Source organism: Lasiosphaeria miniovina, assembly GCF_030549165.1.
Source record: "Lasiosphaeria miniovina strain SMH2392-1A chromosome Unknown B0T26scaffold_8, whole genome shotgun sequence".
NCBI lineage: Eukaryota > Fungi > Ascomycota > Sordariomycetes > Sordariales > Lasiosphaeriaceae > Lasiosphaeria > Lasiosphaeria miniovina.
In genome coordinates this window covers 3,007,397-3,033,580 of record NW_026848227.1, presented here as the reverse complement: position 1 = coordinate 3,033,580, position 26,184 = coordinate 3,007,397, and the positions used below count along the sequence as shown (strand labels likewise).

The window sequence follows — 26,184 nt, the reverse complement described above, 5'->3', positions numbered from 1 at the left end:
ACATCATCAGATTGGCATGACTAGAGATGGATGGCATAGGTAGCAGAAATATAGGATCTGAAATGGGTAGGCACATATTACCTCCGTACCGCGTATTAGCTTCACATATACATGCTGAGCATGTGAACAACAAAGTTGAGTTGGTCTTATATGTCTGTAGGTTTTCTATTCATTTGTCTAAAACATTTTGTTCTACACTGTTGGTGGGTGGGGAACTCCTGTCTCGTCGTGAGAAAGAAATGAAAAGAATTCAGCTAAGGTGTACACATTAGTCCGCCTTATTAGTAAAAGTTGAGATCACAACATGCCTAGACGACCTAGACGGCCATAGATACACTTTATCTGGGATTATCTTTGAGGAAACCCCAAAATCCTCTAGTCGCTCATGTCGTCTGGCACGCCGGGACCAAAGACAAACACCCATGTTTGCCCCCCACCCATTTTTGATACAAACTCCACGTCGCTATAAATGCCAAAACCCTCAGCCAGCCACCCTTCCCCCCCTCTCCTGCTAGCCATACGACTGTCTCGGGGCGCAGCCTAACCCAAACCAAATGCCAGCTCCCGACAAAAACAACTCCCCATCATCAAACCCTTTCCTTCGTCAATGCAATGCCGGGTATGTAGAGTTTATGGGTCCTCCTAGGGATAGGGAAAATATAATAAAACGAAACATGATCTCAATTACCATTACCGGTGCGCCAGCCAATGCGGAGATCTGTCTTGGGAATTACCGCTGTACAAGTACCCTCAGACAAAACACTCAATAGGGACTGTGCCGAGCTGGGGGGCTGCGGCTCTGCCACGAAGGACGCGTCGGTCCTCCTCTATCACCATCCCGGCGGTGTCGGTGGAAGTTAAGTCGATCACCATTTTCGTAGTAGTTCCGGCGCTTCGGCTCGTCACGCCGCTCATCACGCCGCTCTTCTCGCCGCTCCTCTCGCCGGTCATCTCGATAGGGGTCTCGGTCCCGGCCCCGAGCTCGGCGATCTTCGCGATCGCTGGCGATTTCACCATCTTCGAGGTCTGGATTCCTTGATCTCCGTACATCGATGGTACCCTCCTCCTCTTTCTTGACTTTGTCCTTCTCCTCTATGTCGCGAAAGATTTTCTGCAGCCTCTTGCCAGACACCTTGGATTCGCTGATGGGCCAGATGGACGACAAAAACTCCCTAAGCACGGTTAGTACATGCAGAGGCACGGACACGACGGTCGGGTACTCACCAGAACTGGGGCTCCAAGCTGTCAAGGTCGCTTGCACTCTCTCCACGTAATCCCTTGAGGAAATTTCCGAATGTGCGGATTTCCTCGCCCAATATTTTGGCCCGCTCCTTGGCCGCGGGGAACCGCTCCTTGGAGTATACTATGCGCTCCATGTTAGGCTTGAGAGGTCGCAGGACAGACCAAACAAGCTGTGCGTTGTCCGAGTTGTCAATTTCGTCATCGCGCAGCTTGGCAAGATCATGGAAGCGCTCAACAGCCTTTTGTCTGTCACGCTTGTATCTCTCCATGGTCTCGGCATCCATTTTCGGCTTCTCTTTTTCCTTCTGAGTCTTCTTGTCGAGCTTGCTGTCAATGCCGCGACGCTGGTCATCCAGTCGCCGGTGTTTCGAGTTACGGTCGTCGTAGCTATCAGGGCGTTTCCGCTTATGCTCAGGCCTCGGTGTCCCCTTGTCATTGGCGTTGCTGTAAGACCGGCTGTGGTCATGGTTTCTGTCCCGGTGCTGGCTTGGTTTCTTAGAAATAGGCGGAGCAGGTGAAGCCGAGACGGAACCTGGGTCGCCACGGCGATGGCCATTCATGAGAAGCTTTTTGCTCCGATGGTGGTTCTCCACAGCCTTCTTGGCAGCTGCGTCGTTGGAGTGCTTGGCCAAAAGGACAGACAGGAGGTACTCGGACCGCCGAACTAGATGGACGGCTCCAGGGGACTGGATGCCCTTGTCGTCGGTTTTCTTGCGTTCTTCCTTCTTGTCCACTCGGTGTTCTTCCAAGAAAAATTTGTCCTGCATCTGCAATTCGGGATCGTCCCGGATTTGCATCCAGGCACCGAATCCGTACAGATCAATACCCACGAGCAGCATCCCATCCTCGCGCGCGCCCCACTCGCAGGAATACTGGGCTGATTTAGCCGCATCTGGGAGTCTGAAGGTTTGGGGATTTCCATGTTCCCGAAGCACACGACGTAGCAGCTTCAGCTGGGGTGGCCGCTCCACAACAGTCTCGGCATTGACTTTTCGCACCTCGCCAAAGTCAACGAGAACGGCCTTCTTATCTTTCTTGGCAAGTGGCTTTCCGGCTCTCTCTTCCTCCTCGCGGAGCTTCTCATTGTTGGCATCGACGGCTTCGCGACTCAGAACCATCAAATCATCAATGATAGACCTGAGAAAGTCTCGGTCTCGATCGCTTAGACGAGCATCCTGGACAACCTCTTCCTCGCGATCATCAAGAGAACCGTAACGGAAGAAGGCGCGAATGAGGTTTCGAGTCTCCTTTTCATTCAGTGGGCGCCTAGGGTCTGATAGAAGCGCTCGTTGCTCCTCGAGTTCTTCTTGCTCCTGCTTCTCACGCTGCCTCTTCTTGGCGAGACGATCAGCGCGGTCAGACTCGGCAGTCCTCTTTGAACCCTTTAAAGTGGCCTTCCGGGGAGCGTTCTCTTCCACTGCCTTGGCTAGGTACTCGTCGTGTTGCTTCTTGTCTTCGTCTGCCTTGATGGCTGCAAGTTGCTCGGCGGGAATAATCTGATCCCAGTCGAGTGCAAGCTCGTCGACCTTGACGTCAGTAACCTGCATCCAGTTATCCCAGTCAATACCGCCACTGCTGAGGTTGATCTTGTCGTCGACATCAGTCTTTGTGACTTCGGCGTTTTCGAGAATGGCATCAATATCGAGTTGCTCCAACTTCTCCTGGTTGCTCGACTGTTCGAAGAGATTTTGCGAGCGCATCTTGAGAATCATTGAGATGTCTTCGGATGTCTTTGCCTCGTCCATCTTGAAGCCGCGTTCTTTAAACTGCTCTCTCAATGCCTTTCCTTCGTCGGTAACGCCAGCTTGGATCGTGAGATACTCAAGGAAAAGTTTGTTACGGGCACGCGTAACGACTTCCTCCTCAATGGTCTGCTTCGCCACAAGACGGTACACGTTAACAGGCTTCTTTTGGCCTATACGATGAGCCCGGGCCATAGCTTGCAAATCCGCTTGCGGATTCCAGTCCGAGTCATAGATAATTACGGTGTCGGCGGTCATCAAATTGATGCCCAGACCACCAGCTCGTGTGGACAAGAGGAAACAGAAGTCCTCGCTATTTTCGGCGTTGAAGTGGTTAATTGCCATGCGGCGAGGCCCGGCGGGGATTGTGCCGTCAAGCCGCTGGAACTGATAGCCGCGAATCCGCAGATAATCACCGAGAATGTCGAGCATTTTGACCATCTGACTGAAGATCAAGACGCGGTGGCCGTCCTTCTTTAGCTTAGTAAGAAGCTGGTCAAGGAGCATCATCTTTCCGCTGCTGGTGATGAGGCCTTTGATTTGGTCTTCTCTGCGGGTTCTGCCAGCGAGGACCCGTTCCTCGGCGCCATGAAACATGTACGGGTGGTTGCTGACCTTCTTCAGCTCCATCATGATGTTGAGTAATGACTGCTTATGCCCATTGCTGGCATCACTGAGGGCGGCGTAGTTCCGCGTGAGGATATTCTTGTAATACTCAAGCTGAAGATCGGACAGCTCCACTCGGATGATCTTCTCGGTCTTGGGAGGCAGATCCGATTCGACCGTTTCTTTTGTGCGGCGCAAGATATAAGGAGCGATCGACGAATGCAAGTTCTGGAGCTTTGCCTGTGTCTCGTACCGCTTGGCCTCATCCTGCTCAGGATTGTCGGGGTTGATGTTATTAGAAGTCGAGAGAAGTTCAAGTTCTTCATCGATTATAACCTTTCCTGGATTGAGAAAGTCCAAGAGAGCGGCGAGTTCCGCCAGGTTGTTCTGAATAGGCGTACCAGTGATGAGAACCTTGCACGGGACACCAAAGCTGTTGAGCCTGGCGTAAAGCTGGGAATCGCGGTTCTTCAATCGATGGGCCTCATCTACGGCGAGGACTTGCCACTTTATGGTTCGGAGATGTTCCCAGTCTGCCAGGATATAGTCGTATGAGGTGACCAAGACATTGAATTTGGGCTTCTTCGGGTTACCGTCCACGAGAAGTTCGTAATCTCGGATGTTGGCTCGCGCCGCCTCTGGCCCAAGGTAGACAACGTAGTTTAGGTCCGGCGCCCAGTGGTTGAAGGTATCAGCCCACGCAGGGATAACACTCAGGGGTGCTACAACAAGGAATGGGCCTTCTTGATCACGATCATTCCGAAGCCAGCTGAGAAATGCGACCGTCTGGACAGTCTTGCCCAGCCCCATTTCATCGGCTAGAATGACATTGTTCGCGCGGGTCCAGTTGAGGGCGAGGAAGTTGAGACCCTTCAGCTGGAATTCGCGAAGCTCGCCTCCCACGATGTAAGAAGGTTGCTTTTCCAGCTTTGTCATACGCGATCGAGTCTCGGGGTTGGTTTGCTTCCGATCCGACTGCCATGAACGAGACGAGCGGTCTAGAAATTGGTCGATCTTGTCTTGGGCGTGAGCACTGATGAGCGAGCCTGCTTCCCAGGTGCATTCGTCGTATTGTAGGCCTTTCCACTTGATCAAGTACTCGTCGTCATCATCGCCGTCTCGGAGAGCAACGACTCGCTCAACAGTGGTATAATCGGCCAAGGCCTCCTCCTCGCGCTCCCTGTCCAGCAACCATTGCTCTCGTTGCTCTGGGCTGTACTCGTCGCCACCAAACTTCATATCTAGTTCGTATTCGACAATCTTCTTGTAGTAGTTCTCAAGTCGGCGAAATCCGCGAAATCCGGCGACGCTCTCTGTAGTCTCCCACGTGTCGTGTAAATGTGACTTGCCTTGCCACTTGATAAAATACTCGAAGTCGTGTCGCGTGGAATCGGGTGCGAGATCGACGCCCTCTTTGGGCCGGTGGCGGAGGAGCTTTTCAATGTACGGCGAGTTATCTTCGGCGTCAGCGGCCCAGTAGTTAGGTGTAACACCCGACTCTTCCTCCTCTTCCCCTTCGCTTTCTTGGTAAGCGCCGGCAGATACCTGGGCCGCTCGGCGACTGGACCATCGCTTCTCGACCAGAGCCAGCGATGGCTGTAGCTCCTGTTGTCGGCGGGCCTTCTTTCGAAAGCTGCGGGCTTTCGCGCCACCATATGTATCGGAATCGGAATCATCCGCAGAAGTTTGGCGGGCAGGAGTGCCGCGTTTGGAGACTGCGGTTCATCGACGGGTCAGTTTAAACAAATCAACACGACATTTAGGCAATGCAATTGAACGCACCAGGAAGGGAGCGATCGACGCGCTCGACGCGATCAATAACGCGCCTTCTCTTGGCAGCTTTGCGGGGAGCAGGAGCGACATCAGAATCGGATGCTTCCTCTTCCTCATCTGAATCAACCTGTACGAGATTTTAGCACATCGGCAATGCGCGGCACTCTTATAGGCAGCTTAGTATTGACTCACGACTTTGCGGCGTTGGGTAGGACGCGACTATTCAGCTGTTAGCTCGTGGACTCTCTAAGGACGGATAAGACACAACCGTACACTTCGTCTCAAGCCGTACAACTCTGGATTCTCTCTCATGAAATCTTCTTCAGCCGCGTGGGCGGCCTTTCGCTTAGGGGCAGGCCGGCTTTCAGTGGAGGCGGCACGGCTATTTCCAGCATTACTCCGAGCGGAGGTAGGGCTCTCGGCCATATCAAAGTCTCCATCATCGGAAACATTATCACTCGAATCGGAAGCTTCTTCGATGGTCAGGTCCGGTTTTCCGGCTGGCGAGCCGGGCGCGTCCGGAGAGTCGGGCGTTAAGCGATCAACGTCGGGAGCCTGTACGTCGGACAGGTCGCTATCGCTTTGGTCACCATTGGCTACGTGACTCATGCGCTCATCGTCCGAAGGAGACGCATGTCCGTTCACAGGACTGGCTTCCGGTGATGTTGACATATTGATCTTCAGACCGCGAGCTGCCTGCTATAAGACGACGATGTCAGTGAGAAATCCCAGCCATCTAGCAACACGCGAAGCACGGTCGCGGAGAGAGGCCACACAGGCGACCCAGAATCAATAGAGCATAGCAGCGGTAGAGCCAGCAACATGTATCAATGATGCTTGTCGCATGCCGGGCCGTGTAAGTGATGGACGCGAGGCTGGGCTGATGGCAGAGGGCAATTGAGGCCATCGGGGGCTGTCGGGGAGGCGCGGGGTGACCAGAGCACGTCTAGGCCATCGCGGCATAATAATTCCATCGAGTTTCCAACGCTAGGTGACTCCGGAAGGCCGACAGGAACGACATCTCCACGGGGGCATGTGCCCAGATTCGATGGCAGGATTGATGGACAAGACAGGGTGGCTCACAGCACGTCACGGCAGATGCAGACAAGCAGTGGCAGCACTTACAAGTCATTAACAATGGCCTCCAGGCAGCAGACCGTGTTGGACTTCGCTAGGGTCGGTGCTGGCAATGTGTGTTGTGGGGATCTATCCAGGCCTGGAGACCCTGGGGTGGGCAGTGGTGATGGTGTACTGCGGAAAATCAGCAGTGGTGGTCGGAGGAGAAGAATGAAAATGAGAATCGGAGCCAGAAACCCACCAGGAAATGGCCTGTGCTTGGCAGCCAGCTGCTGCTGGCTGGCGCTGGCCTTAGAATCCCACCCCACTTAACCAAATCCAGCCCCCACGACTACCAACGATGAAGGACGAGGGACTCGGCACGAGGCAGGGGCGGGACTTGAACCTGCCCAATCCATATCAAAATATCACCATCAGCGAGTCTCTTTTCCCTTGGATCTCTTCTGATATGCTGTGCAGCGCCAAATTATCGTCCCAACAGTCATCTCGAATTTTCCCCTTGTACATTGCAACCACCCCTAGGGCGCTACGCAAGGAAGTCATCGACCTACAAAATAAACTTGCTCTTCGAGTCCCTGGCGGCAAGCCCTCTATATATCCCAAAAATCACCTTGAGTGTAGGAGAGGAGAGACAATCTGCATTACTATGTTAGATGCACCGAATGAAGAAGTCAAGGCCGGTGCAACAACAGTAGTTTTGTTCCTCCTTATCCTATAAAGCCTGTACATACCTCTTCCCGCAATAGGCTTATGTGAAAAGCCTACACTCCCCGGAGATCTGTTATGAGATCAGTTCTGGCGAGATGCACCTCACTTCTTCGCTCGGACATTGGCTTGGTCCCAACCTAAGGAATCGCGTGCAGGACGGCGAGAGAACTGAACACGTCACCACCTTACATATCTGCTTCCATAGTGGTGGTTTTGCCTTACCCGAAAAGCCCCAGAGGAACTACATTCACTACGCAAGGTTAATGACTCAATTGTGGCGCAATGGTCTGCCAGTCAGCGCAGCGGTTGTCGACGAGAAGGATCCCACGGTCCAACAGCCAGTGTTGCGCCGCTGCCACAAGGGACAATTTGCATAATACCATACTGCCCGAACTAGGTGCCCGTGATCGCCTCTGCCATCTCGCCTGATAATAGCTAGGATGCCTAACCATGTAGGCAAGGTAATCGAGAGCCCGGTTCCCAGAGTTTACCTAAGTAGTAGATAATCCGTAGCTGGCTATTTTTTTACGTCAAAGACATTTCTGTAGATTCGTTTGCTCCGGCATGTTGGGATCAATTTGAGAAACAAGGACAAACTTGCTGTTGCGTTGCAGTCAAACCAATCTTCGAAGCCCCAATTTTATACGGGCAGTTTCTGAATCGTGTTGAAAGCGCGAACAATAGGGTACCAAAATTATTGCGCTACCTACTTACACGCACCCTCTTTCTTCGAATAATCACAATAATGTCAATTCTAGGCCAAAATACACGCAAAATATACCAAAATGATAGTAATTTAATATTTAATCGGCTCGCCCTTTGAATCTCTGAGCAAATCCATCCTTTTGGGCATTGTATCTACTAACTTCATGAATAATTCAGGGTAATTTGGTCCTAGGTTTCCTGAATGGCCTGAGCTACCTGCGTAACGTTCTTAATCCTGTGACGTTGTACCCCTATTTTGAGCTTCATCCAGTGTCATATATTCTCAATAGGGGAAATATCCGGGCTTTGTGCGGGCTTTTCCAGGACCCTGACGTCGAAAGTCTTCTTTAATAAACCTAGGAAGCCGTTGTGGTGATAAGTTGTTCTATCCTCCTGTAATTGTACGCCGTGGCCGTACTTTTTCTTCTATTATAGAAAAGAAGGAAATGAGCAATGACTGGTATTGGTAAGAGACTTCAACCTGGCCCTCGCAAAGAAAGGGGCGAGGGCCACTGCTTATATACATGACAGAGTGCAGGGCTAGCGGGCGACAAAGGAGTGAGGTCTTGGCCCGCTCGGTACGCGTGTGAGTGGGTTGTGCGTGTGTGGGTGTGGGTTGGGGCTCTTTCCTTAAAATTGTGCGGCCGTCTTCGCCTACTTCGAAGTATGCCTCGTCTGACTAGTAGATTAGAGGCCAGGCAGTGTGTCTATTGCGGCGGCGGAAGTCTAGGCGCTTCTTTTTATTCTTAGGAGAGATCCAGGGCTTCTTGTGAGCACGCCGGCGTGCCTTGTTAGCCGGCTTGAGGAGCCTACGGACTGTGGACCAGTAGACCTTACGCCCAGATTTCGAGGGTGTTCCTAGGGTAGTGAGGGTGTCTGTTCGGGCTTGATTTGTACTGCGAATAATACGCCGAATAGCCAGCTCGTCGACTGAGACTGGCCTGCCGCTTCTTGGCTTCGAAATGAATGGATTTTCGAGTCTATTAGCCAAGTTTTCATTGATCCGTCGTATGGTCCGGTTAACGGTCGATTTCCCGGCCCCTACTTGCGCCGAGATGGTCTTGCTGGTAGCTCCGAAGACGTGGAGAGCCCAAATTTGGGCCCTTTTCGATTCTGAAAGTTCAGGGTTAAAGACCTTCGAAATGCCCACCATTTTGTCTTTGTTTAGAGAAAAAAGACGAAAAGATGGTGAAGAAATTCATCGTGGAAGATGTAGCCCTCACCGCTGTGCCATGACGATTGTGGCTTTTTTAGCGTGCAAGTGGCGCAATACATTTGGTACGCATTATATAGTAAGTATTCCGTACTGAGAAAGTTAGCTTACATAAGGTATTTCCAAACATGGAACCAACATTGATCCGCTTTTGGCTGGCTTCCAATCACTCGCGGCGCATTCTAGCTTACCACTGTAACCGGCTACAGTGGCCTTTGTGACAACCGCTGTATGTATCTATTTCAGTACTGTACCAACTTCCCATGCGCTGTACACCTGTTCCGGGGTAATAAATCCCAACTGTCAGGGGTCTTTCTGTTTGTGGTCAGGGCAAAGTATCTAAAAATTTCTAACAGTGGGCCCCTGGTCGGGTGGGATTTATTACTCGGCGGGAGGTGTAAGCCGATATTTAGCCCTGCCCCTCCTCGTCTTGATACACCGTCTACAATTTTTGAGAAAGCACGGTTTTGACCCACGTTGCCCCTCCTTTGAGCGCCCGAGTTCTTTCGCCCGCGCTACGACGAGGTCCCCTCCTACCGGATTTCCACTTTCTTTTTTTGATTGAGAGAGGGGATATTTGGCTCTTTAAACGATCACCGGTTTTTGATTCCTTGCAACGACATACCGAGCTTGGTAGAGCGTCACACTAGCGCCATGTCGGACAAACTCACTCGGTATGTTGCGAGTTGCTGCCGATAGTTCCTACTTGCACTTGGCCATGGAGTCTACGGGACTCGAGGCTTCCTGTTAAATAAAAGGCCCCTTGCTAACTCTTTGCAAACAGTGTCGCTATCGTGAATAGCGACAAGGTGCGCTGCGATTCTTGCGCCCTTGGCATCTGTTTATGACAACAAAGCTGACCCTAGCCGGTGGTGATGCGAATAGTGCAAACCAAAGGTTCGTGCCTAGAGGAATGTTCTGCGGTGAAGCATGCAATAGCAAGGATGTACTAACAGGATCAGAAATGCCGTCAAGAGTGCAAGAAATCTTGCCCGGTCGTGAGATCTGGTAAACTCTGCGTAAGCACCCCATGCCCCTTCCAATCACCCATCTTGGGAGGCCGTAACTAACTCTCACGATACCAGATCGAGGTACGAGTTTCCCTCGCCGTTTCAACTTCACTCCGCAGCGCTTTCGATATACCCCCCATATCGCATTGCGCCTCTCCTCTGACTCTTACGTTTCCAGGTGGCCCCGGAGTCGCGATTAGCCTTCATCTCAGAATCGCTATGTATTGGTTGTGGTATCTGCCCCAAGCGCTGCCCGTTTAGCGCTATTACCATTATCAACCTTCCCACCAATCTCGAGAGCCAGATCACGCATCGTTATTCTGCCAACAGCTTCAAACTTCACCGGCTTCCCATGCCAAGACCCGGGAACGTGCTTGGTCTTGTAGGAACAAACGGTATTGGCAAGAGCACGGCTCTAAAAATCCTCAGCGGCAAGCTCAAGCCAAATCTTGGAAGATTTGATAACCCGCCCGATTGGGAGGATGTCATTAAACACTTTAGAGGCTCCGAACTACAAAGTAAGGTATCTGGCTGGAATATGACGTGGCTGTTGGGCTAACTGGCCGTCAGACTACTTCACGAAGCTTCTGGAAGACGACCTGAAGTCTGTGGTTAAGCCGCAGTATGTGGATCAGATCCCCAAGGCCATTCGCGCGGCCGACAAGAGCGTCCAGGCTTTGATTGAGCGCGTCTCTGCTGTGGAAAACCTGGATCTGGTCCTCGACACCCTTGGTAAGTTTATTATTCGAGTGGGATAGCCCGTTTGGTGGTTGTTAACGGAGTGTAGAATTGCGCCACATCCTTGATCGTGATGTTACTCTACTCTCTGGAGGAGAACTTCAGCGCTTTGCCATTGGCACCACTTGCGTTCAGAAAGCCGATGTGTACGTCATCTCCGCGAATTTTCTGGGGACGCAGAGCTAATGGTTCCGCAGCTACATGTTCGACGAGCCATCGTCGTACCTCGATGTCAAGCAGAGACTGAGCGCTGCGCGCATCATTCGATCGCTCCTCCGCCCAGACGGCTATGTCATCGTCGTTGAGCACGATTTGTCCGTTCTTGACTACCTCTCGGACTATATCTGTGTTCTGTATGGCCAGCCCGCTATCTACGGCGTTGTGACCCTCCCCCACTCTGTACGCGAAGGCATCAACATCTTCCTGGACGGCCATATCCCGACCGAGAACTTACGTTTCCGCGAGGAGAGCTTGACCTTCCGGATCGCCGAGGGCACCGAAGAGTACTTGATTGAGAAGTCTCGGGCATTCCAGTACCCATCCATGGAAAAGACACTCGGCAACTTCAAGTTGTCAATTGAGTCTGGCGGGTTCTCTGACTCTGAAATTATTGTCATGATGGGAGAGAACGGCACTGGCAAGGTGAGAATAGTCATGGATCCGAAACCTGCCAAGGAATGAAATTAACCAAGGTGAACAGACAACTTTCTGCCGTCTTTTGGCGGGTGCTCTCAAGCCCGACGGAGACGAAAAGGTTCCCGAGATGAAGATTAGCATGAAGCCGCAGACCATCACACCTAAGTTCGAGGGCACCGTACGCCAACTCTTCTTTAAGAAGATCAAGGCTGCATTCTTGTCGCCACAGTTCCAGACAGATGTGGTCAAGCCCCTAAAGCTTGACGATTTCATCGACCAGGAAGTGAAGAACCTCTCAGGTGGTGAACTTCAACGAGTATGTAGTCCCACGCCCCTCTCGCCAATAACTAGAAACTTTGTCTATGGAAGCCCTGCTAACATTATTAAGGTGGCTATTGTTTTGGCGCTTGGTATGCCGGCCGATATCTACCTCATTGATGAGCCATCTGCATGTATGTTGCGCAACCAAGCCAACCTCCTGTTTTCCGTGTTTTATTGACGCTTTACTAGATCTGGACTCGGAGCAGCGTATTATCGTCAGTCGTGTTATCAAGCGGTTCATCATGCACGCCAAGAAGACTGCCTTTATCGTCGAACACGATTTCATCATGGCCACGTACCTTGCTGATCGGGTCATTGTCTTTGACGGAGAACCCGGCATCGATGCTCACGCGAACGAGCCCGAGTCGCTACTTACTGGCTGCAACTCCTTCCTGAAGAACCTAGATGTCACGTTCCGCCGCGACCCGACTAACTTCCGCCCGCGGATTAACAAGCTAAACTCGCAGCTTGACCAAGAGCAGAAGTTGGGAGGCAACTACGTAAGTCTACATAACCAGAGTGGAGACACAAGTGGCAACTAACGATTTATGTGACTTGCAGTTCTTCCTGGAGGACGTGGAGAAGAGTAGTTGAAGAGGGCATCCCCAAGGATGAGCGCCAGAACAAACACGGCCCCCCTCATGATGATGCATCCGATTCCGGCGTTTTAGGCGTATAAAATGGTGGTAGCTGTGAAGGTCGGCCCAGCGGCGCCCGGGGTCAGATTCCGTTGTAATTGGGTAGAATGTAGTGAAGGAATTACAAAATCTTTTTTTAATGCATAAAACAAATTGAGGGCCTTGCTCGTTAGTTTGTCAACGCAAGTGTGATTTGTCTGGGCATGGAAGAGCTGCCACCAAGCGACTGAGACTCTCATCTCAATTATGCAGCCACGAATAGCACACGCACAGTTCACTCCTTACTCAAGGGAACGAAGACAGCATGCTATAGTAGGACAAATCATCCGTTTTTTCTTTTCGTCCGTCAACTACCTGATCTATGATCTAACTACCTGCGATGGCATTTCAACCCAGAAGTAGGGAAATGAACCATCGTCTTGTTGTACACGTGCAGGGCGGGTTGAAATAAACACAAAGCTAAATACATGAAAACTTTTCATCTGGAAATCATGGCCGAGTTCCAGTTATGGCATAGCATACAGCTACTTTGCACAACACCCCTACTTTCATCCTGTGAGCAAGATGAGATGGTAAAGGGGATGAACTGACCGTTTTGTTCACCCTCCCTTTTTTTTTTAATACACTTGCACGCTACATAATGGTAGCCAAGTCGTCCATCCATGTCAGGGTAGCCAGCAATAGCAACGATGCTGGCGAGGTAGAATAATGGATACGTACTTGTAGACCCAACAGTACTTACACATCCTCAATCCTCTCCGGATGAGGCAAGAGACAATTGCGCCTCGTCGATATTGTCTCATTGTCCAACAACAGAGACGGCGCGGTTAATCCTCCTCAATTTCGCCTTCCTCGCTCCCGGCTCGGACACATGGTGTCTTCTCTTTCTGTGGCGTCATGGCGGTGGGACGAGCATCACGCTGGGGTGTTTTCTCGCGAGGAGCTTCGACTCTAGGTCTCTTGGCAAGTCGGGCGTCTCGTCGGTCTTGGTCGTCCTCGTCAGGTCGGGGGCGGCGAGATGAACTGGGTCTCTCATCACCATACGGAAGTTCATCAACATCGCGGTCTAATACTCGCCTGCGATATATGGTCTCTCTATGCTCCTCCCGAGTACGACGCTCTCGATCATAATGGTTCGACTCATCGGGTCGAGGGCGACGATCGTAGTCGCGATTGTCCCGCTCAGCGCGGCCACGGTCACCGCGATCACTTCGGTCGCGGTCGGCTCGATCACGGTCTCCATCTCTGTCACGCTCCCTTTCGCGATCCCCGCGGCCATCCCTCTCCCGGTCGCGCTCTCGGTCGCGCTCTCGGTCGCGGTCGTGGTGGTCACGACGATCACGGCGGTCGCGCTCTCGGTCGCGCACAGCATCGAGTTGAGAGTCGCCAGGTTTGCGGTCCGACAGGAGGTTTTCTGCCATGCTCGACTTGCGGAAATTTCGCTCGCGTTCCGCAATGGCCTTTCGTCGGTCCGCCTCGTACGAGTCGTGCTCCGGGCTGTGGCTCCTAGCGGAACGCGCACTGCTGCGATGAGATCGCTCACCTCTGTCACCACGGTGCCCATCCCCGCGATCTCGACGTCGCTGGCGGTCCTTCTCGGCCTCTTCCTCTTTCTCCTTGAGGCGACGGATATGCTTGTCAAACGCGCCTTGGCGAAATTCTTCTGAGGCTACGGCCTTAAACTCCTCACTATGGGCAAGGCGACCTTTGACTTGCTCGTAGGTATCCGTCACAGCGATTGGTGGATCCAGGCGCTTCATATGCGACCGGAGGGAATCAAAGGCTCGGCGCTGGTGGCGCTCTGAATGCCGATCGTCGTCATTAGACCGCTTCAGCTTCTTCTCTTGAAGCTAAAGTCGAAGGGTTAGCAGCTGCCAGTTAGGGGCATGTTGTGAGTATTTGAACACATACGCGTTCGAAAATCAACTCCAGAATGTCTTTGTCAATTTTGGACGTGCGGCCATCATCTTTGATAACTGCCTCAAACTCCTGAAAAGTCGTCTTGGATGTGATTTCGAAACGTTTGTCCTAGATGGAATGGGTCAGCCACGGTCATCCTGAGCCCTCTTAGAATAACAAACACTCACGTCAATGACGTCCAGAACATCATTTCTAGGTCCTCTCAAGGCACGCTCCTCTTCTTCCACGACATCCCAAAACAACTCCATTGGAGTAGATCCAGGTTGACCAGCCATGGCCTTGTAGCGATCATCGTTCTCAATAGTCGGATATATCTGGGACCACTTCGTGCCAGCCTTGATCTTGCCGGAGTTCTTGAGTTCACCCACGAGTTTAATGAAGCTGTCGCGGGCTTGGCGCTCTTTGCGCAGCTTCATGTTTTTCTCCTTTTGTTTCGAGTCGTTGAAAGTCCGTTCCAAGCCCTTGACATGGTTTTGGAAGACAGTGAGAACATCATACTTGCTCAATGACCGATATTTCTCTTCCGTTTGATAGGGTGGTGAAATTTCGATCGTAACTTGAGCATCCGACCAACGAGTGTACGGCTCTAAGTTCAGCTTGGGAAGCAGCTCGATCAACCCTTCCATGGCGCTCTTGTGCAAGGCCAGCTGCTGCTCCTTGTGTGCCTTCTTAAGATCAACGATGTAATCTCTGAAGAGTTGACGCCGCTCGCCTTCATCATTTGTCGAGCGAAAGATGGTTTCGCCCTCGATAATGGGGAGGGCTTTCTTCCAGCGAGTATAGTGCTTGATTTCGGGATGGCTCCGTAGCATGGTTGCAAAATCTGCGCGAAGCTTGGCCAGTCTCTCCTTGGCCCGCTCCTTATCTTGAACAACTACATCGTGGCAGTACTTCTCAAAAGCGGTTTTGCGGTCTTTGGGGTCTTTGATGGCCCGAAACTGGGGGTCCTTGGCCATAGCTCGGACTGCCTGTTCAAAGGTCCAGTCAGGTTGGACGTTGCTCCGACGCAATAGCTTTACGAAGGCAGCCTCGGCCTCCTCCGGGCTGGCGTACTCAGGATCGTTGCTCGCTGGGACGAAAGCAGGAGCTTGGCCATTGTTGCCGTAGGTTAGCTGGCGAGATTCACCGAGCGGCTCGCGATGGTCGCGTTGGTCACGGTGGTCGCGATGCTCGCGATGGTCGCGGTTGTCACGATCACGATGGTCGCGGTCACGGTGGTCGCGGTTGTCACGGTTGTCACGGTTATCGCGATGATTGTCGTACGATCCACCGCCAAATCCGCCGCCAAAGCTCGCCTGGTGACCACCAGAAGGGAATGGGGTTGCAGGTGTTCTGTGATTGTCAGCCACGGCGCAACGCACTCAAGTATCCGGCGGATGAGGCTTGGTTGCATACGCAGGTGTCGTGGGCGTTGCGTCGCCCACGCCCAGAGCCCGCTTGTAGGCATCGGGCATTTCCCAGGAGCTCTGTTTCGTGTCTGTATTGTACCAGTACTTCTTGCCGCCCTCGGCGGTGTACTCCTTCCAGGGCTGGTTCGCGAGCGCACGCTGGAAAGGGAGTCATGGTCAGTACACATGGCCTCTAGTCCCGAATCAAGCGGGGGAGGAAGGGGCATACCTCGGCGGGTGTCATCATGTCCTCGGGCTTGGTCCATTGGGTGACCTTTGTGACTGAGTTATAGTAATACACTCTGCCATCGGCGGTGCGATGCTCCTGCCAGGCGGCTGGGCCTGGCGGGGCGAAGGGGGCGCCCATGCCGCTCATTGACGTCGGCGATGCGCTTTGGAGGAATCGGCAATCGTGCGCGAACTATTGACAGGAGCAACGAGGCCAAAATATTCCAATCAACCAAAAACAGCAGAGAGTCTGCTGAGACAGACAGCTGGCTATTGACGCGCTGCTAGACGCGTGGGGCCAGGAGGGGTGAAGACGCGGAAGCAGGTGAGCGAGGTATGAAGGTTCAAGGAAGGAAAGCATGCAGGACTGGAGCTCGAAATCATCAAGAAATTATTCCGCTCCTTCCTTAGTCTCGTGTCGCGGTACAGGCGCACGGGCCAATCTGACGACTTTTGGGGTGGAGAACTGCAAGGCTGCCCCACCCGCCTCTTCCCTGAAGCTGCAGGTACCTGGGTACCTTCCAAGGCGGGCGCCTTGTCAGACAGGGGTTGGGTGAGTTGGGCCTGTCCATCGATCGCATCACAGGATTGGTGGTTTGGGGAGTGACTTCGACTAACGACGTACGGAATGCAATTCAGCACTGAAAATCAGGTGTACATTTTTCATACCTTATGCACAATTGACTCCTTCGGTCCCTCTCAATACACGCCTCGCCAGGAGCCCCAACTGCATGACGTGCCGAAGAATGGCGCCTTGATTGAAAGAGAAGAAGAGAAGACTGTTATTCGACATGACTCTTCCTGAACGAGACCATGCTAGCGGCGGTGACAACGACGGCAACGGTGACGGCGACCTTCTTGACCACTCGTATCTCACCTATCTAATCCCCCACGCATCCAACTTCGGCGCCGAAAAGGCCCTTCGCTCTGGCGACGGGCAGCCTGGTCGGGGCAAGCTCGCTAGCATCGAGCAACGCGACGTGCTGTTCTTCGGTATGGAGATTCGCACGCTGCTCCCGCTCGCCCGTCTCGCCCCGCTTATGCGCAGATTTTTACAGATGAGACTGTCGATGTATACATTGTACTCCGGGCCCCCTGCGCCAGCGCCGAGATATTGCGCCCGTATTTACCGCGCCTCGTCATTACCCTCGACGCTCAAATTGTGAATGGCCATGCGCCGGATAGGGATCCTCCCGCGTCGGAATCTATCTACAATGGCACAGTTGAGGATACCCTGCAAGCCATAATCGTAGAACATGAGGAGGCGGGCGATGACGAGGAGGTAGAGCATGGCGACGAGGATGGAAGCGGTGCCAAGCGCCCACGGGAGCGTTATGCCTATGCTGTCTGGAAGCTCCCCGTCTTCCTAGCCCGCCCGAGGATCAGGCTGCAGGCTCCATCTGTTGTTCTATCTGCATCCGCAGGCCTAAAGCCACCGCGGCCCGGGCGGCTCGGCGTGCCAGACGATGGCTACATGGAGAGTGGCGTGCCTTCTGGGCTAAACCTGCTGCAGGCCTTTGCGGACGATCCGATGCTGGATCCGATGCTTGGCGGCGCGAAGCCGCGTCTCTCGGCTCTCAGGGTGTCCCGGGTTGCTCCCGTGACGCAGGCCAAAGAAGCCCTCCGCCGTTTCAAGGGTTTGCAAAGTCTCAGGCTCAAGATCTATCCTGTCGCCCACACACGGGTTCGCTTTGCAAGGCCCAACACAACTCCACCGAGCTCGGCACTCATAGCCATGCTCGAGGTCGACTTCACCCCTTTTTTCGAGTGCGAGGTCTCGCTCGATAAAATTTCTCTGGCCGTTACTGACGGCAGTGTGGAGAATCTGAACAGCGAGGAAGAGGTTGGCCTCCCTCTTAACTGCGTGGCTCACGATCACCTTACGTTCCTGTACCGGCTTGCACCTCGCGAGCTCGACATCGCCGCCAAAAACCTGTCGCGCGATCTTGTCATCACTATTGACATCACCGTCCTCGTGCGGTCTCCCGACGATGACCATGAGTCGGATCCGTGCACGCCCCGCCTGAGCATGACTTGGACCACTAACCTTGACTTCACCCTTCCGCTCAACCCGGGCTTCGGTCAGCCCCTTACGCAGCCCATCCAGCGAGCCCACCGGCCGAGCCAGCTCTCCATTGGCGGCGATGCGCACTCACTAGTGGCGCCATCTGTGAGCCGCCCCGACGCACTACCCTCTCTAGAGGCTGCCACGGCGCGCACCACAGATACGATGCTGCCAGATTTTGGCATCACAGTGACGTTTTCCGGCCCCGACGGGCCTGTCTACGTTGGCGAGGAGTTCCGCTGGACAGTGTTCGTCATGAACCGCAGCGGCTCCGCCGCGTCAGGTACCGGCGCTCCTGCTGCAGTTGTTGCCGCTGCCGCCGCGGGTGGTGTGACGCGACGGCTTGCGCTAGTGGCCATCCCACGCCGTCGGCGCAACGAGCTGCGCATCATGCGCCCGCCGTCGACGGCCGGCGCTCCCGGCTCTGGGGCCCGGCGTGACCCGCTCGTTGCCGACGCCGTGCTCGACGAGAACGTCGTGCACGCCATGCAGCGCAGCAGCGTCGTCGACAGCACCGAAATCGTCTGCCTGTCGGCCGACGTTCGCGTCGGCCCTTTGGCGCCCAACGCCTGCGCCGTCGTCGAGCTGCGGTTCTTAGCCCTGCGCGAGGGTGTCGTAGGCATCGAGGCAATTAGAGTCATCGATCTCGGAAGTCAAGAGCATGTCGACGTGCGAGAGTTGCCTACTACGGTTGTGGTCAGCCGCCGGAGTAGGACGGATGGGGGCTAAAACGGCGATGATGTGCAATGATGGTGCCGGTTGTGCGAGGGAATAGCAGTGAATAGATTAATAAATGGGTGGATGACGCACGGAACGATGTTGTACGTTGGTATCCTCGTAAAAGGTTATATTGATTTATTCTGTCACTATATCATAACGCCTGTCGAGAAAGATGCTTGCTCGTTCCTCTCCTATAGTTAAGAAGAATATGCCGATTCCCCTCCCATGCCGATGCGATGCTATGAACAACCAGACGCCCTCGTGCAAATGCCGCCTCCCTTTTTTCTGCCGAAATACGCCAGCCGAGCCCTTCACTGCCCGTCATTCATTTATTGACCCATTCACTCCTTCCCAGATGTTAATGCGCTCATATTCATTGAAGTAATGTCCAGAATTTCTCATAGGCCGTTTTGTTTCTCATCCTGCATGCATACTTCACCTGAGATTTTTGATTCTTTTTCGTTTTTCAGTCGTCCCAGCCCAGTTGCTGGTATATATCCACGACTTTTGTCACTCCTCCCCCTTTAACTCCGAGGTCATTGTTGGGGCTCACGTTGGATGTCAAGGAGGTGTCGCCCACGGGGAGCCTTGACTTGATCGGGGTGTCATTCAGGCCCATCGCCAACCTGTCTCTGGCCGACTTGGGGTTGACTGGTGTCTTGAAGAGCGCGGCCAGCCCTGGTGATGACGGCAGCATGTCTGTGGCGCCATGGCCTTTGCCTAATCGGATCGTAGAGACAGAGAGGTACTGAGAGTTTGACGAGGGCGCCGCTTTCCGGGCCATTATAGGAGAAGAATCGAGAATATCGTCGGCAGCCGACGGAGGCCGGACTGTAGTCTTTGGGGCAAACGCCTGCCGTGACGGTGTTGCCTGAATACTGTCTGATAGCGGCCTTGCAGTTGCGCTGGATGCACTCAGCATGTCTGCGAACTTGCGAGGCACGGTCGATGCAGGGATAACCGAAGAACTTGAAGGCACTGAGTCGAACACGGCAATCGAGGGTTGCGCCAGTTGTGGCAGCCGAGAATCGGCGGCAATCACGTCCCTGAAACGATTGTTGGCTGGCGTTGCCTTTATCAGAACAGCAGAGGCACGGCCCGGTTTCTTCACCTCTGTGGGAACCAGTTAGTCCGCTCCACGATTAGCTTTTGATGGCAGAGCACTTACTTTTAGGATGAGAGTTGCTGACAGACACTCGCTTCTCCGCCTCTTCAGTCAGCTCCTTGTTAACCAGAGCCCGGTTTGGCCTCTTGAGAGCGGAAATAGCATCCTTGAGCTCGGCCTCAACATCGACCTTTGGCTTAGCCTTTTGGCCTCCCAAATTGCTCGGGGCCGTGCTTCGCTTAAAGATATTAGATGTTTTGTCCTTTAGCGAGCCGATCGCCCCTCTGGGGATCATTGACAAGAGCGGTTCGCTTCCCTCCCTCTTCAAGCCGGGGATTGTGGTAGCACTCGCAGTTCGCATGAGAGCTATCGCTCCCGACGGTCCCCGTGAGGCGCTGCGTCTCATTCGCTCCTTGGATAGCACGCGCTCCAGTGTTCTCTCCTTGTCCTTCCTGAGGGTTGGCGCCGGTCGTTTAGTGGGTGCACCAGGCTTTGCTTTTAATGCGCTCAAGTGTTTTGCCTGCTTTTCCTTGGGGGGCGACTGCACAACCGGACCCCCTAATTTCCGGTTGATTGAACCACAGAGTTCGGGCAGCCGCGCAGAGAAGCTGTGAGTCAAGGTGAGCCATTGAACTAAAAATGACAATTTGGTGAACATGGCAACTTACAAAGGCACTATAATGTCGACACAAAAGTCCCTCAGGGAATCGGAGTTGACCCTATCCGGTCTCTGTGGTTCTGACCCCCCGCCCAGAGCCTGAGACTCGGCTAAGGCTTTGACCTCATCGGTTGTCGTAGTCTGCCAGATGCAGAGACGGTCGGCGTGGACGTCGAGAAGCACAGGCAGGTTGTTCTTGCTTCGTTTTTTCGTAGCCGCCTCTTGCACCGCCTCCCGAGGAATTGTCTGGGACTCAGCCCCTGGCAGCTGGATCTCTTCGGTGTCTTCTACCGGCCGGCTTAGCGGCTCCAGTGCCAGAATTTCGAGGATCAGTATCATCTGCATCTGCGTTTCTCTTTTCCGCAGGCAGGAAATGTGATACTTTGTTTCTATATCCCTCGTGGACTTCTCGCTCTCGCCGTTGCTAACCGGCTCGTGAACAGCCCACCACCGTCTCACGTGTTCGTGCTCTGATGGGTACAGGGCGTCCTTGCCAAGCCTCGGCTTCTTGGGCTTTCTTTTCTTAGGTTTTGTCTCTCCGTCACCCGACTCGCCGACGAGGGTCTTCAGTTTCTCTATAATACCAGGCATTGTTTCCCGGTATTTCTTGTCTATCACCACTGTTGTCATGACGAGGCTTTTCAAGAAGTCTATCAAGTCGTTCATTTCAAGATTCGCATCACAATCTAAATGAAAGGCCGCGCGAGCTTGAGACAGCGGCCCTTTTGCAAAATAGGCCAGCGAACCCTATATAAGTAAGTAAAAAGAAACAAGCAGGCAATGTCGAACAACTTACCATAGAATGATACAGAGCCTCAATATATTGCATTCTGACATTTTGGAATATGTCTTCAGCACTCGGCTGCGCTGGGATATCAAGGTCAGGCTGCAAGGCTGGAGCGAGGCTACCCTGGCCGTCTGGTAGTGGCAAGGGGACATCTGCGGGCGCCTTGATGGGCGCCTCGACTAGTCCGCTGTCTTGGGTGTCCATAACTTCGGGCGCTGGTGTCTGCTCCTTGGGTGTCGATGCCTGGCTGGAAGGATCCTTGTCTGTCAGTGCGACGACAGAGCGTTTCCGGACCATGGACTGAATCTCCTCAATGGCAAGCCTTCTCCTCTTGCTTTCCTTGTACATATGCGGCGTGATCATGGGCGCGACGGTCGACTCGTCAACTTTTATTGATCTGCGGCTTCTCATGGCCTGACTGCACACGACGGTGGCATTGAGAACGAGGTTCCCAATATCAACCCAGGCGCCGAGCTTGCAAAGCACATACAAGCCGCTGCCTTCGCGCTCGATGGCATATATTATGCGGCTGGTCTCGGAGCGTGCAAGAAGCACGTTAGACCCTAAGCGACCCTCGAGGTCCAGGATTTTGATTTTGGACTCGAACAAGCGGCTGGCTGGGAAATCTCCGTGGGGCTGTGCGAGATCGAGGGCAGACAAATGGAGATGTTCACGCGGGAGAAGCATTAGGGGCTGCAGGATTCGCGGCTTCACTGTCAGGGTCGAGGGACGTGGCTTGTAAAGCAGAAAGTGTCAGTTTCAACCCAAGTTCTCACACGACTTGGTCGAGGCAGCCAAGGGGGAAAACATACCTTGAGGACGATGGGCGCCTTGAGAAGGTGGTCGGCGGCGGGGGCTTGTAAGCTTGAGTCTTCCGTGTCGGGCCTCCTGCGCTTTTTGGTACCAGACGACGATTGCGAAAAGGCATGGCGGGCGATTTGCGCCTGTGGTTGAGACTGGGACTGAGACTGGGACTGGTTCAGGGCCTCAGCGGAGAGAGGTGCGAGGATGCTAGAGCTCGAAGGTGGACGCGACGCGCCAGAGCCCAGCCTCGAGGCCGAAAACATATTGATATAGGAAAAATACTGGCCATCAATGGTGCTGCATGTTGCTGAGGTGGATTGGCAACCGACAAGACCGGGCGAGTATAGAATGTGGGGATCCAGTGCTTGTTAGACCGTTTGATCGAGGACGGTCCGTTGCAGGCACAGGTCCCGCAATCGCGCGGTCGATAACGCGTCTTGCCAATGACGCGCAAAATGCTTTGAACAGTCCAACTGTGGCTAGATTAGACCGGGCCTAGCTGGCGCCACCGTCAGAGCCACCGCCACCCCCACAATTACAGGAGTCGACCCCACACGGGAATCCTGCAGAAAACATAATGTAAATCTGATAGTAGTCGAGATACCCAGACACGAGACTCGGGATTCCCATTTACAAAGACTCCGTATTAGACTTTACACCTCTAATATTACTCCAGTAGTATTAAAATGACAAGGTCATTCGTACTAGTCACTATAGTAACCGCTACGAAAGGGTGGGGTGGTTGTGTTACTCGTTGTCACGACCAGGGCAAGGCATTAAGGTGAACTCAGTCCATTGGGTACTATCGACGAAGATTCTAAACTGAGGAGGGAAAGAAGGAAAAGTCCAACAACGCGTCGCGTGCTCGCGAATAAGTTTTCATCTATCAGTGGGGTAGGTGGGGCCTCGAGGAGGCTTCTGATAGGCCCGGGGGTTCTGGGCGGTTCTGGCTGCTTGAGGGCCAGTTTGGTGGACGGGTCCTCACATTACCCCCTTCCAAGCTCTGAGCGCCTGGCGTTCAGGAAGCTTGAAAGAGTACTGCGGGGGCAACTCAAGTATGCCTGGTGGCATGCTTCTTCTTTGTCCTCCTTCCCGTCGCATCGTGTTCCGCCACTTCATCATCCTCATGATCGCGACTGAAAGCATCGTCTGCCGCGTCTCGTATCCATTGCTGTAATCTCACTGGCGGACCAGCAGCCTCCGGGTGTTCTTTGTGGAAGGACTCCAGCAGTAATGGAGAGTTCTTGAGATCGCCAGCTGGATACCAGGTTTCGTCGGGATCCAGGCCGACCCAAGACACTTGGTATTGGAGCTTCTTTCGTTGATCGAAGCTGGCGAGGAGACTGGCCATAACCTTGCGATCAGGACATTTGCGAGCTTGGTGTCCTGGCTTCTTGCACACGAAGCAGAGGTCGGCTGCCTTCAGGATTTCCACCTCCTTCTCTATCGGTCGAGGTGCTGGGGCAACAGGGGTCGTGGTCGTCTTGACCTCGTTCTTGTATTCTCCAGACCGGCGGCGTCGAGCTTTGCGTTCGGTGGGGGACTTTTCTCGGCGTTTTCGACGCTCTTCGTAAGCTCCCTGCTTGGAGAGAGCGGCGCTGGTGACGAGATCGCAAAATCTCTCGTACGTGACGGTCGGATCGCGGGCATCGGCGAGGAGTCGGGTGTCGAGGTCTCTAGGGATATGGGCGAATAAGGTATTCTTGCTTTCTTCAAGGGGGATCTTGGCGCGGGCTGCCAGACCGTTAACTTTCGCGATAAATGCATGAATGTCGTCGGACGGGTTGTAGCGAAGCTCGCGTAGTTCGTCAGCCGCTTTCAAGGACTGATTTGCGTTGAAGTAAGCATTGGCCAGAGTGGCGATCATCTCGGCTGTCGAGTGGTATGGATGGGTAAGAGCGTCATATCTCGAGCGAAGAAGATCGGCGGGTACTCCTTTTGTAGAGGCGTAGACCAGGTCCATACGATCTCTCTCGTCGACAAAGGTCTTCTTGTCTCGACGACATTTGGCTGCCAACTTGAGAATCCAATCATCGAATTGGTCTTTCTCTCCTTCGAAGATGCCAGGATCCTTCCGTGATTCTCGGGCCCTTGCGTCATAGTCCGGGTTGGGATTGTCTTGTCCTTCGTTCCCAGGGAACGGGGCGAACTCGGGTTTGGCAGCTGGTCCGACTGGCTTAAAAGCAGTTCCGCCAAACAAGCTTTGAGCTGGGGTTATATCGCGAGCGGCGCTGGGTTGGCGAATGGGTGTAGAGGAGCGGGCATTTAGCTCGGCTTGGAGCCGGGCAATGGTGGCTTGAAGCTCTGTAGTGGTAGGCGTGGAGGAGGCCATGTCTGCGGTTGTTGATTGTGGGGTGGGTGTACCTGTGGCGATCATCTCGTCGTCTGTTGGTGCGGGGCGGAGGTTGTAATGGGTCAATTGTCGGTTGACTTCCGATTGTTCGGTGAGGATGCTGGAGTTCGTTATCTCGACTTCGACAGAGGCGAGAGGTGTATCTTGATCAGGGTCTCGCGCGGTAACAGCGGGCGATCTGCTTTCGGTGTTGCTGTTGGTAGTGACAGGTACTTCTGACTCGGGGTCACTGGGGTCTTCGGCGGGCTTGTTTAGCTCTGGGCTCGAGGGTGTATCGAGGACGGTGTCGTCTGGTACTTTGGCTGTGATACTCGATTCTCCTGTTGGGGTCCGGTCGCTGCTATCTTTTTTAGAGAGTCGATCGGATTTGCGTGTCGGTGGGCCGTAATCTTTCTTCGGCGGCATTGACTGTGCGGGGGTTCTGTGCCTTAGTTTTGCGTCGTGTACAGCCGACGTAGGGGTTGCAAATGAATGCGGGAATGAGGGAGATATATTTTACTTGCTTCGCCAGCAAGGAAGAGAAGAGTTTAGAATTGTGTCACGACCAGGGCAAGGCATTGAGGTGAACTCAGTCCATTGGGTGCTATCGACGAAGATTCTAAACTGAGGAGGGAAAGAAGGAAAAGTCCAACAACGCGTCGCGTGCTCGCGAATAAGTTTTCATCTATCAGTGGGGTAGGTGGGGCCTCGAGGAGGCTTCTGATAGGCCCGGGGGTTCTGGGCGGTTCTGGCTGCTTGAGGGCCAGTTTGGTGGACGGGTCCTCACACTCGTATTCTTTTATGTCCACCAAAAGGATCACGAACTACACCTCTACCGGGGAAATACATGTTAGCTTGGTACGTTGGTTACTATTAGTATTTTCTAGGGAAATGTCGCTAATCACTAACTTTGCCACCTTCCCACGCTAACATGTATTACCCCGGAGGAGGTGTACGGGGACACGAAGGCGCTCAGTCAGGGTGCCCCGCGGTCACGTGCTACACCACATGTTGGGCAGGTGTGGCCCGTGGGCTGACCTGATTGATCGGTAACTCCCACAGTTAAAATTAAAAAAACACCATTCAGGGGCTAATAGCAAGAATAAAATAGATAATATCTCCCAAATCCACAAAGTATGCAACAGAGGGGAATTGAACCCAACATATAAGACGTCCGCATGAGTTACTGACATGAGGAGTTCCAGCTTCTTCCCATATTAACTCCTCTGTAGGAATTACCGATCAATCAGGTCAGCGCACGGGCCACATCTGCTCAACACGTGGTGTAGCACGTGACCGCGGGGCATCCTGACTGAGCGTAGCACGTGACCGCGGGGCACCCTGACTGAGCGCCTTCGTGTCCCCGTAGTTCGTGATCCTTTTGGTGGACATAGAAGAATACGAGTAACACAACCACCTCACCATTTCGCAGCGGTTACTATAGTGACTAGCACGAATGACCTTGTCATTCCAACATCCTCATTACAACCTAGAACTACGCGTAACCTGATCACAAATATGTTACGGGGCAGCCTCTAAACGTGTGATCGGTCTTTCTAACTTTACGTTAAGTAGGTAACCTAGGTAGGTAATCGATTCACTGTTTGGCGTGACCGTATGTCACGTCTGTTCCAAAGCTGGCCAATTAATGCGGCACTAATTAATGATGCCTGCCTGCCTTGCCTTCCAACTATTTTTCGACGGCACGATGAAGCTTATTCTCGATGCACCCAATTAATCGAGATCCCGGGCTACTACTGCTCATTAA

At 53.4% G+C, this 26,184-nt stretch overlaps 5 protein-coding genes across 5 annotated transcripts; 2 read left to right on the top strand and 3 right to left on the bottom strand.

Annotated features, from left to right (window-relative positions):
* Positions 1-593: 593 nt before the first annotated feature.
* Positions 594-6,172, bottom strand: B0T26DRAFT_511653 (CDH1-like protein). The gene is made up of 5 exons (XM_060435431.1): positions 5,637-6,172; positions 5,556-5,582; positions 5,373-5,490; positions 1,225-5,305; positions 594-1,172 (listed from the first exon to the last, which is right to left on the bottom strand). Exons 1-5 carry the CDS (start codon positions 6,033-6,035, stop codon positions 764-766), a joined length of 5,034 nt encoding a protein of 1,677 aa, XP_060290630.1. The 5' UTR covers positions 6,036-6,172; the 3' UTR covers positions 594-763.
* Positions 6,173-10,188: 4,016 nt separating this feature from the next.
* On the top strand, positions 10,189-12,376 carry B0T26DRAFT_511604 (P-loop containing nucleoside triphosphate hydrolase protein). Its single transcript, XM_060435430.1, has 7 exons — positions 10,189-10,594; positions 10,647-10,808; positions 10,864-10,960; positions 11,012-11,456; positions 11,515-11,766; positions 11,839-11,902; positions 11,961-12,376. The coding sequence occupies exons 1-7, from the start codon at positions 10,429-10,431 to the stop codon at positions 12,311-12,313; spliced, it is 1,539 nt and encodes a 512-aa protein (XP_060290629.1). The 5' UTR covers positions 10,189-10,428; the 3' UTR covers positions 12,314-12,376.
* Positions 12,377-13,236: 860 nt separating this feature from the next.
* B0T26DRAFT_757276 (uncharacterized protein) lies at positions 13,237-16,093 on the bottom strand (the record flags this gene model as incomplete). Its single annotated transcript, XM_060446228.1, has 5 exons — positions 13,237-14,259; positions 14,321-14,437; positions 14,497-15,661; positions 15,725-15,876; positions 15,947-16,093. The coding sequence occupies 5 exons, from the start codon at positions 16,091-16,093 to the stop codon at positions 13,237-13,239; spliced, it is 2,604 nt and encodes an 867-aa protein (XP_060290628.1).
* A 428-nt stretch (positions 16,094-16,521) lies between these two features.
* Positions 16,522-18,862, top strand: B0T26DRAFT_732607 (TRAPP trafficking subunit Trs65-domain-containing protein). Its single transcript, XM_060443119.1, has 2 exons — positions 16,522-16,938; positions 17,004-18,862. Exons 1-2 carry the CDS (start codon positions 16,737-16,739, stop codon positions 18,737-18,739), a joined length of 1,938 nt encoding a protein of 645 aa, XP_060290627.1. The 5' UTR covers positions 16,522-16,736; the 3' UTR covers positions 18,740-18,862.
* B0T26DRAFT_732604 (DNA replication regulator SLD3-domain-containing protein) lies at positions 18,863-22,505 on the bottom strand. The gene is made up of 5 exons (XM_060443118.1): positions 22,093-22,505; positions 21,290-22,015; positions 20,504-21,240; positions 19,899-20,443; positions 18,863-19,843 (listed from the first exon to the last, which is right to left on the bottom strand). The coding sequence occupies exons 1-5, from the start codon at positions 22,345-22,347 to the stop codon at positions 19,197-19,199; spliced, it is 2,910 nt and encodes a 969-aa protein (XP_060290626.1). The 5' UTR covers positions 22,348-22,505; the 3' UTR covers positions 18,863-19,196.
* Between the last annotated feature and the right edge of the window lie 3,679 nt (positions 22,506-26,184).

Excerpts from the sequence above, each read along its gene's own strand:
- B0T26DRAFT_511653 (XM_060435431.1), bottom strand. The coding sequence starts at position 6,035 with ATGTCAACATCACCGGAAGCCAGTCCTGTGAACGGACATGCGTCTCCT. Across the intron at positions 5,491-5,555 it reads CTACCCAACGCCGCAAAGTC|GTTGATTCAGATGAGGAAGA; the intron begins GTGAGTCAATAC and ends AATCTCGTACAG. Across the intron at positions 1,173-1,224 it reads AGCTTGGAGCCCCAGTTCTG|GGAGTTTTTGTCGTCCATCT; the intron begins GTGAGTACCCGA and ends AACCGTGCTTAG.
- B0T26DRAFT_511604 (XM_060435430.1), top strand. The coding sequence starts at position 10,429 with ATGCCAAGACCCGGGAACGTGCTTGGTCTTGTAGGAACAAACGGTATT. Across the intron at positions 10,961-11,011 it reads TGCGTTCAGAAAGCCGATGT|CTACATGTTCGACGAGCCAT; the intron begins GTACGTCATCTC and ends ATGGTTCCGCAG. Across the intron at positions 11,903-11,960 it reads CATTGATGAGCCATCTGCAT|ATCTGGACTCGGAGCAGCGT; the intron begins GTATGTTGCGCA and ends ACGCTTTACTAG.
- B0T26DRAFT_732607 (XM_060443119.1), top strand. The coding sequence starts at position 16,737 with ATGACTCTTCCTGAACGAGACCATGCTAGCGGCGGTGACAACGACGGC. Across the intron at positions 16,939-17,003 it reads ACGCGACGTGCTGTTCTTCG|ATGAGACTGTCGATGTATAC; the intron begins GTATGGAGATTC and ends AGATTTTTACAG.
- B0T26DRAFT_732604 (XM_060443118.1), bottom strand. The coding sequence starts at position 22,347 with ATGTTTTCGGCCTCGAGGCTGGGCTCTGGCGCGTCGCGTCCACCTTCG. Across the intron at positions 20,444-20,503 it reads GTCGACATTATAGTGCCTTT|CTTCTCTGCGCGGCTGCCCG; the intron begins GTAAGTTGCCAT and ends CTTGACTCACAG. Across the intron at positions 19,844-19,898 it reads CAGCAACTCTCATCCTAAAA|AGGTGAAGAAACCGGGCCGT; the intron begins GTAAGTGCTCTG and ends TGGTTCCCACAG.